A 9,107-nucleotide genomic window follows, 5' to 3' on the forward strand; every position below is an offset into this window, starting at 1 on the left:
GTGCTTGTGCAAAACACAGCTGAGGAGCTCTGGGGCTAATTAATTATTAGCTGCTGGTAATGCTGACTGGGCCCTTGGAGACTCCAAGGCTGGAGCAGGGGAAAAAGTGCAGAGAGATACTGGAAAATTACTGTTTAATTCTTCAGCTTTACACTGGAAAATTACTGTTTAGTTCTTCAGCATTACGTCTGACTATATGGCATCTGGTTGATGAGGGCCAGGAAGATGCTGATAACAAGCCAGCCTCTGTCACAGCTCTGTAAGCATTCTGTTCCCCAGCAGCAGGGGTAGCCAGAGCCCTGGAGGGCTGGCTCAGGCTCTGGCTGAGAGTCCAGTGTCTGGCTGGATGTGGGTCCTGAGGCCATCGCTGCCCATGCCTGTCCTGCAGCCATCAGTACTCCTGCTGAGTGTCGCAGCCGAGGAACTCTATCCGCAGGGCAATGTGGTTGTGCCACTGGCGCGGGTGTATTCTCACATAGCGAGCAAAGAGTGGGGGCTCCAGGGTATTCATCACTGTGCTGGTGTGGTCTTGGTTTGCCTTGAAAATCTGGAGAGGAGAGAGAAATCAGGGGTGCGCTCCCCTCTGCTGATACAATGAGCTCATGACTTGAGAACACAACACAGACAAGCATTGGGAACGCTTTAAGGGGGGAAAAAGCACAGCCTAGATCACTGCTGTTGCAAAAACTCCTGTGAGCACGTTTACTGTCAAGGGCTGTGCTTGCTGCCTCAGGGGTGCCATGGGCTGCCTCTGGCCATGGAGCAGCTCTGCCTACCTTCTCCTTGCTGCCCTGCAGGACCGGGGTCCAGTGCACACCGTTCTGGCTGGTGGAGACAGCAAACTCCGTCACGAACATGTGGGTGAAGACAGCTTTGGCACCTTGGGTTATGATTGCAGTCACCTTCTTGGTCACTTCAAAGTCCACTTGCAACCACTCACCGGGGCTGTTGCTCTGGGGAAGGACAGACTGCCTTCAGCCCTTCAGCAGCAATGGGAAAGACACATTCACCTGCCCTACCAGGCACGTGGTTGGAGTTGCTGGGTGCTAAATCAGTGCGGTAACACTCCCGCCTGTGTGCTTATGTGGTGCATGTGGCCGTACACGCTCCCCACGCATCCCTGGCTAGGAGAGGTTGCAAGCACCCAGCCTGCCTGCCCATCCTCCAGATACCTGCCTGGGGATCACTTTAATTGGGCTACCTTTGGCCTCCATGCGTTGGTCCTCCCCTGCATGTTCAGGCGGGCCCGGGCGGGTGACCAGCTGGAGAAGACATTGGTGCTATAGGAGGATGCAGAGATGCGCTGGTCAGGGATCCCTCTGTCCTCCATTCCTAGGGGCATGGAGCAGCCTGGAAGAGAAGAGCGATGCTTGTCAGAGGCGGGAACAGACCCATCATGAAGCTGCCTTCTGACTGCTCGCTTCTCCAGCCACCCTCCATGCACTTCCCCAGGTCACCTTGCTGCAGTGGCACAGTCCCTGCCCTGCTCAGCACAGCTCTGGCCGGAGAGTGCCAAACTATGCCTGTCACCATCCCATCTTCTTTTCTCCCTGGAGATTTTACCTAGGGGAATGTGAAGAATTCGTGCATCTACCAGGACATAAGGACAACGTGTCTCTGTGGGAAGGACAAGAATACCTAGCAGGGAGAAACCCGCACACAGTGTGATCTGGTGTGCATGTGCTCTGCTGCCTCAGAGCTGGCTGGCAGGCTTGTGGCATGGGGTGACAGAACAGATACTCCTGCTTGTAGCTGCTGAAGAATCCACCCTGCTGGCGTGTGAAGCTCAAGAAAGGATCCCAGAGCACCACTGCCCCAGGTCACATTGCGGGCCAGAGCAGTCTTGCCTTGGAGTGGCAAAACCAGAAGAAAAGCTAATAGCATCTGTCTCTGCTTGATCCCTGCTCCCCCAGACTGAGGCAGCAGCTCCTCAGATATCAGCTTAGCTGCTGCTGGAGGTTTCTGGTCGTTTAGGAAAAGGTGGTGGTGAGAGCTGGCCCCATGCTCTCCCTCTGGTATTGCTATTTCTAAGACCACAATGAGATGTTCCAGCTTTGTTTTCCCAACGTCTCAATGCCACCTCCAGCCTCCTCCTTCCCCCTCCACAACTGCCTGGGGAGTCCTGTGATGCGTGGAACTGGTGCTCAACACCCCGCTGGATCAGACCCCTCCTTTGGTGCTTAGTTTTGGAGGTGGGACATACTGTTCAGATCGCAGCCGATGAGCTCCATGCGCATTGTGGTCCGGATGCTGTAGTGAGTGGGGTTAATGCGGATGTACCGGGCTATGATCGGAGGGTTGAAGCGATTTTCTTTCACCCCAGTTGCATCCACATTTGCAAAGAACAGCTGCAGGGAAGGGGAGAAAAAGGATTGTTGTATCAATGGAAAGAGAGCTCAACAGGACAAGGATTAGTGGGCAGATTCCTGTCTGGCACTGCTGTGTCTTATCACCACCCTTACAAAAGAACGTCAGCTCAGGGAAATGATTTAAGATGTGACTCAGACCAAAGAAGTGTGAATGTGCAAATCAGGGTGAACCAGTGAGAAACAGGAGGAGGAGAAAATCAGTGTCCCTGCAAATGAGCATCTCTTTGTATTTTCACCAAACAGAGGGGAGAAAAAGAAGAACCTGGGAAAAGTTTTGGCCACCGCTGGTGTGTGTGGTGGAGGCTTTTTTCTTCTCCCGCTGGCGTGATCAGCTTATGCATATTTAAGTTGTGGCTTTTTCTAATGAGTAGAGATCCCCCAAATCATCTGCATCTGCACAATGGTGTTAGAAAGCCAAATTTGTCTTTGGAGTTAAAAAAAAGATATTCAGGCAAAATCTCATGCCTAGCTCTAAGTAACACGCAACATAACGTTAAGCGGTGGTTCTTACAGACACCCGGGACTGTGGGAAGAAGTAGTTTGGTCAATCTAACATGAGACAGAAGGACACAGAAAGCAAGTCCCTTGCAGACCTATGATTCAGTGATCCTGGTAGTGGATGCTCGTTGTTCCTGCCCTAATCAAATATCTCAGGGGCTCAGGAGGTCTCTGCATTGTGTAGAGAGCTCCCCAGCCCTCATCACCCCAAGAGACCCCCTTCTGGGAAGACACTCTCCTCAAGACCCATTTGTCTTACCATCTGGCTGCTGGTGGTATTCCCCTTGTATTTCTTCCACCTTTGCCCATCAAAGCTGTAGAAGACAACGAACTGGGAGATGTAAAGGCTTGAGAACTTCTGTCGGGCCCCTTGGGTTTTTATGCCATGAATAATCATGAGACGCAAAAGGTCCACCTGAGAATGAAAGTCAAGGACTCATTTCTGATGGAAAACCCAAGCCACATTCAGGCAGTGCACTGTAAACCTGTCAAATTCATTTCCTCATGATATAACTGAGCATAGGTTATGAAACTATTAAAAATAGTTGTTCAGAAGGACACAAGTCAGCCAGCAGCTGGGAGAGGGCAGGGGAGAGCTGTTTGGAGAGGTGAGCTGTTCTCACTCGGTCTTTGAGGGGTTTTTGCACAATCTGATGCTGTAGCTGGAACATCAAGTGATTCCTCTGCTGCACTGAGGATGGACCTGGGGGTCAGGCCAGCAGCAACCATCGCCAGATCATAGAATCATAGAATCATAGAATAGTTAGGATTGGAAAAGACCTTAAGATCATCTAGTTCCAACCCCCCTGCCATGAGCAGGGACACCACACACTGAACTATGTCAGCCAAGATCAACTGGCATTAGAAGCTTCCCTCCCAGAGGGGGAAACGGGAAATAGCAGGACATAACTGGGGGGACACCGGACATCTGTGTGAATCCTTATACACAGTGCACTAGCCATGAGTATGCACTTGCAGTGCCCTCAGCAAAAAAAAGACCCCTCTTACCTGGATCCAGGCGTTGCTGCGGTCGATGCTCCAAGCATTGATGGAGCCGGTGTTATCCAGCCTGGCCAGGTAAGGAGCCCACTGCCCTGCAAGGAAAGCATGCAGATATGAGGATGCTGCTGGCCCAAGGCAGTGACAAGTACATCTGTGGGATGGGGCCAGAGGATCACCACATACATGGTGGCAGAGCACTGGCACGATGGGCCAGACATGTGGGAAGGCACCTCCATGTCCCAGCTGGGATGCTGACATGAGTGTGGATGGAGGAAGGACTCTGCCAGGGACTGGTGTAACAGAGCCTTGGGCAGGCAACCACATGAGTTGTGTTGGCTGAAGCTGCCGCAGCCTCACCCACAACAGCCCGTACTCACCATACTGCCCCGACGCTGTGATCTGGGAGTCTGCAATGTGGCCCGAGGCCAGCCCAAGGGCGTTCTGGCAATCTGCAGCCACAAAAGGAGAAGGAGGGCAAAAAACAGGGACAGTTGATTAGATAAGAAGGCTTTTGAAAGAAAACCCTAGTCTGGGCAGCTGCCTCCAGGCTCAGGGAGGTTGTCTCAAACCTCAGGAGCCCCCAGGCTTGTTTGCCTCCACATCCATCCCTGAATGTTAAGGATGCTGGAAGTTCTTGCTCCCGACCCTGATGTCAGCAGCAGAGAGTTCCTATCATCAGCCACAGCAGCCTCTTGCCACGCTCCTGCCCCGGAGTCCCTGACCTCTCACTTGCATGTCCTTATGTCCCAGCAATGCTGACAAGTGTCTCTTCCTTATACCCATGTCTTGCTCCTGGGCTTTCTTGTTGCTAAGCAGCATCTTTTAAAAACAAACACTGCATCAGTAAAGTAAAGCCTGCCTGACACTCCTGTCTCTCTTCTGGTCTGTGAGCACAGGGCTGTTTGTCTCATATCATAACCATTATTATTAGCAACTTGTCACATCTTGGCCTCTCTGCTGCACGGCAAACACTTCTGGGGAAAATGTGAGTATGAAACCTTAAGCAAACTTTTAACTTCTGGAAATATTTTCTGGCTGACGTTTAATACTGCTTTAAGAAGAGGAGAGAAGCTTTCCCAGTGTGATCACACATCATAGACTCATGGAAGGGTTGGAAGGGACTTTAAAGATCATGTAGTTCCATGCCTCGTGCCATGGGCAGGGACACCTTCCACTACAACAGGTTGCTCAAAGCCTGTGTCCAACCTGGCCTTGAACGCTGCCAGGGAGTAATAAAACACTACTCTCACTTTCCCCAGTGCTTACTTATGGTGAGATAGGAATGTGTTGCTCTGGGGTGGAGTCAGATGTTCCCTATGGATTTTGCAGTTGCTCTTTGGGCTGGTTCTATGAGAGCAGTCAGGCAGTGTTGCTCGTTGCCTCTTGCCATCACTTCGTGCCTCAGTTTACCTCTTGACATGTCGTTAGGCAGCTGGGCACTGTACTTCCCCAACAGCGTGAGCAGTTGCTGGAGTAAGTGCATTTTACTGGAGATCCAGGAACCCTCAATTGTGGAAAACAAGAGCTCTGGGAGCAAACATTTGCAGGCAAATGAAGCTGTTCTCCCAGCCTTCACCCCAGCTGTGTCCCTGTCTCTGTGCTCTCTGCTGGGCTGTGTAGGGTGACCAGGGCTGAAGTTATGGCTTTCTTTAGGAGTGAAAACCCAGAAGACCCCACCTGGGTCACCCCAAGAGAAATGGTGAAAGACCTGGGGGAGAGAGCCCAAAACCACGCTGTCCATGGCCACGGCACAAAGAGGATCACTCACGCAGGTTGTACACAAGGAACAGGGCGCTCATCCCAGCTTGCTGGTGCTCTCCCACTTTGCATTCTACTCGCCAGATCCCAGCGTGTGAGGGCCACATCTCCACTGTCCCGAAGACACCTGGTCAGGAATGGAGAGCAGAACAGAGGGGAGTTACTGGCTGTAGTGGGATGCCACAGTGCCAAGTGCTATGCAAATACCAGTTTCAGATCCATTCCCCCTCCTTTCTGTTCCCCACAGGCTTGGCACTTCCTAACAGGCATGGACATGAAGCCACAGCTGCAGGAGCGTGCATAGTGCCCGCACTGCCTCTCACCAGGATAAAGGTTGTAGACTCCCATGCGATACTCCTGGCTAGTCCTGACACTGAACAGCTGCCCATGGAAGTGGATGGAGTGGATATCCTCAGTGCTGCCCATGTTCAGGAGGTGCCATCGGACCCGTTGCTGCTGAGCCATCACCAGTCCTGGCAGCGTGTCACTCACATAGCCATTGATGGCTGGGAAAGGCAGTGGTCAGGAGCAGCTCAAGGCTTCAGGGGGTTTCCATCCCAGTATAGACTGTGGGATGGAAAGGGCAAGGGCAAGGGCAAGGGTCCTCACCATTGCAAGAATGGTTTCTCTTAAAGTCAGGGTTGTCCTGCTGGACGTAGCAGGGAGGGCGGCAGTTCCTCTCCATGTTCTCCAAGAAGTACCAGCTTTTGGTCTCGTCAAAGATGGTGAAGAGCAGGGAGAACTCCTGCACAGCCAGCTGCCGCTTGAAGATGAAGCTCAGCACCCCACGGCGGCAGATGATCAGTGGCCCAATGAGCCCCGAGTGCAGGTCCTTCTCCTGCCAGCGAGCAGGGAAAAAAGGGTTTGCCTTGGAGAGGAAGGCAGCTCCGACACCCGCAAAGAGAACAGCAGAGAGGAAAGTGGTGGCACTGTCTGCACCCCTGGCCTGGCATGGTATGTGCAGGGAGGGAAGGACCTGCTGGGTTCACTGGGGGATCCCCACTCTGCCCCAGGCTAACAGAGGTGTGCTGGAAGTGTTTGCATGTACTGTCAAGAGAAGTGGTGTCTGTCTGTCCAACCATCCAATGGTCCTTACCCCACTAACATTAGACCCATGGACTAAATTCAGCCAGATTGGGCAGAGGGGTAGGGGACTGCAGAATTCTGGTTCCCTACAAGTCTCATAAGTCTGGTACAACTGGGGAAAGGGGGAAAAAACCCAGTTAAGAAAAGGGAAGAGAAGAGAAACAGCAACTTGCGTTCAGCACTGTATTAGACACCTGAGAATCTGCACAGCCACAGCTTCCAGCACAGCACCATAGGAAAAGCCTCGACCTCACAGCCAGGATGCTTGCATGCTGCCCATCTCTCTTTCCTGGGATGCCCCATGGAGCAGGCTCCCACCTACCAGGTCCATGTTGGAGAAGTAAGCCCAGGCCTTGCAGTCGAATTCCTGTGTGGTGGGTGCCATCTGGGGCAGGACTTTCCAGGTGTACTTCCGAATCTTGCCAGGCTGCACCACCTCTCCACCCTGTGTTGCATCCTGCATCTCCTCATAGGCTTGCAGCGTGGAGTGGAAGGAGAAGGGCCGCGAGGCCAGGTTCTTGAACGTGACCTGCACCGGAGGGAAGGCAAAGCAAAGGTGCAGCGCTGAGTGCCACGGACCCTGGGGTTGGATGTGGCCAGCAGGTGGGAAGGAGGCAGACATGTCCCTGGTACCCACACCTCCAGCTGGTCCCCATGCAGTGGACCCACGGGGTGTAGCTCTGCAGTGGGACCCCAGTGGAAAGAGCATCCTGGTCTTGTCAGCAGGATGAGGCCCTCTCCCTGCTCAATGGGAGTAAAGGCAGCTACACTACAGTCTCTGGAGCCCAGGGGTGCTGAATGCATCCTGGTGAAGGTTTCAGTGGAAACCAGGCATCTTTTCCAGGCATGTGAATCCTGAGCCTGGTGAAGAGGCTTCCTCCTCTTCCTTAGGTGGGTGTTGAAGGCCTTTGGAGGTAACGGAAGCCTGAGCCTGCCCTCACCTAGAGCACGCAAAGAAGCTCTCCTGAACCCTGTTTAGCTCATTACTCTTTTTACAAACCCTTCACCTAACAGGCTCCCCATGGAGCCCAGGAGCCGCTCAGGCTGTGCTGTTACAGGGGTTGGCTCTGCCTCACGTCCAGGGCTTTGCATCTGAAACGCTGATACTCCTGCCAGCCACTGAGGTCACTCTGAATGGAGCCAGCAATGGCAGGATTTCAGGTTTTATAGGGAATGGGAACTTCCAACTCACCATAATAACATCTTCAACTTCTGCCCTGATGTATGGCCCGAGGATGCCCAAGTGCTCATCCAGCTCTCCCCGCAGCACTGGCTGCGTGAAGGAATCATCCATGTACTCTCGGAAAACCACCTTGCGGTACTGCTGGAAAGGCTTCCTCCTGCCACTCCTGGGGTCCCTGCAGGGGTGAGGGCACTTAGGGACAGAACAGAGCCTAGAGCATCCCTGACCCACTTGCAAGGAAGCTCAAGGTTGCTGGAGTTACAGAACTCGCCAGGTGGAGGGAAGGTGCTGGGAGCATCCTTCCCCTCTAGGCTGCTTGTCTGGGTTGTACATAGACCTGTGATCCTGCCTTCCAGGTCATGCCAGCTCCCACACCAAGCCATGCCACACAGTGCAGGAGGAATGCATGAGGGACAGTTGCACTTACATGGCTTTTAGGAAGTGCTGGGGTCTCTGGTTCCTGTATTCCCACATCACCTCCACTGCTGCAATGAAGTACTGCCGAACCTCCCCCTGGAAGGATCGTGGGTCATGCTCCTCTTCCTCATAGATGTCAAAATCCTCCATAGTCTGCTCTGTGTCACTGTACTCGTCGTAGTCCGGCTTGTCAGCCTTTGGCCTCGAGGGGCTGGAATGGGTCCCGTTGTTCAGAGCCACCCTCTCCCTATGTCCTGGGCCATGGTTGCTCTTCCCAGCTGTGCTGTAGCTTTTTCCATCCTCCTTGGGCTCTCTGAGGCCCTGTCCCTCTCTCTTCCTGGTTTCTCTGAGGACATCTTCCCCACCAAGCACCCGCCATCCATCCGGACCGGCTTGCGCGTGTTTGGTTGGTTTTGTGGTAGTGCTATGGTTGTGAGCAGGGCTGCTTGAAGGCAGGGAATAGTTCTCTTTGGAGGCTGGTTTCATAGCAATTTCCTCTGGGCTTTCCCCATAGGTACTTTCAGGCACGTCCTCTGTGGCATTGGCCTCGAGCTGCTGATGCTGAGGGCTGAACTGACCCGGCTGCTCCACAGAATTGGTTTGCTCCTCCACCCAGCTTCTCCCCTGAGCTTGCTCATTCCCAGGACCCCCCCAGACAGCATCTCTACCTGGGTGCAGCTGAGCCAAAGCTGGGCTCCCCAAGCTCCCAGCGTGTCCCGCTGCCCCCAGGGAGCCCAGATCCCAGTTTGAGGCCAGGTCTGCAGCCCCAGCAGTGGCTGTTTGTGGGCTGCTTG

General features: G+C 53.5%; 1 protein-coding gene across 1 annotated transcript in view; it reads right to left on the reverse strand.

Moving 5' to 3' along the window:
• Positions 1–391: 391 nt before the first annotated feature.
• LOC104401847 (coagulation factor VIII-like) overlaps positions 392–9,107 on the reverse strand; it is a 24,911-nt gene continuing 16,195 nt past the window's right edge. Inside the window, exons 15-27 of the mRNA XM_010009553.1 lie at positions 8,324–9,107; positions 7,906–8,071; positions 7,036–7,242; positions 6,237–6,465; positions 5,951–6,133; positions 5,638–5,754; positions 4,247–4,318; positions 3,827–3,961; positions 3,127–3,302; positions 2,204–2,348; positions 1,202–1,350; positions 777–953; positions 392–547 (exon numbers count right to left, since the gene is read on the reverse strand). The exon at positions 8,324–9,107 is cut by the window's right edge and continues 37 nt beyond it. Coding sequence (XP_010007855.1) covers positions 392–547; positions 777–953; positions 1,202–1,350; positions 2,204–2,348; positions 3,127–3,302; positions 3,827–3,961; positions 4,247–4,318; positions 5,638–5,754; positions 5,951–6,133; positions 6,237–6,465; positions 7,036–7,242; positions 7,906–8,071; positions 8,324–9,107 — 2,696 coding nt within the window. The remainder of the gene's footprint in view (positions 548–776; positions 954–1,201; positions 1,351–2,203; positions 2,349–3,126; positions 3,303–3,826; positions 3,962–4,246; positions 4,319–5,637; positions 5,755–5,950; positions 6,134–6,236; positions 6,466–7,035; positions 7,243–7,905; positions 8,072–8,323) is intronic.

Source organism: Nestor notabilis, unplaced genomic scaffold (assembly GCF_000696875.1).
Source record: "Nestor notabilis isolate BGI_N333 unplaced genomic scaffold, ASM69687v1 scaffold19332, whole genome shotgun sequence".
Taxonomy (NCBI): domain Eukaryota; kingdom Metazoa; phylum Chordata; class Aves; order Psittaciformes; family Psittacidae; genus Nestor; species Nestor notabilis.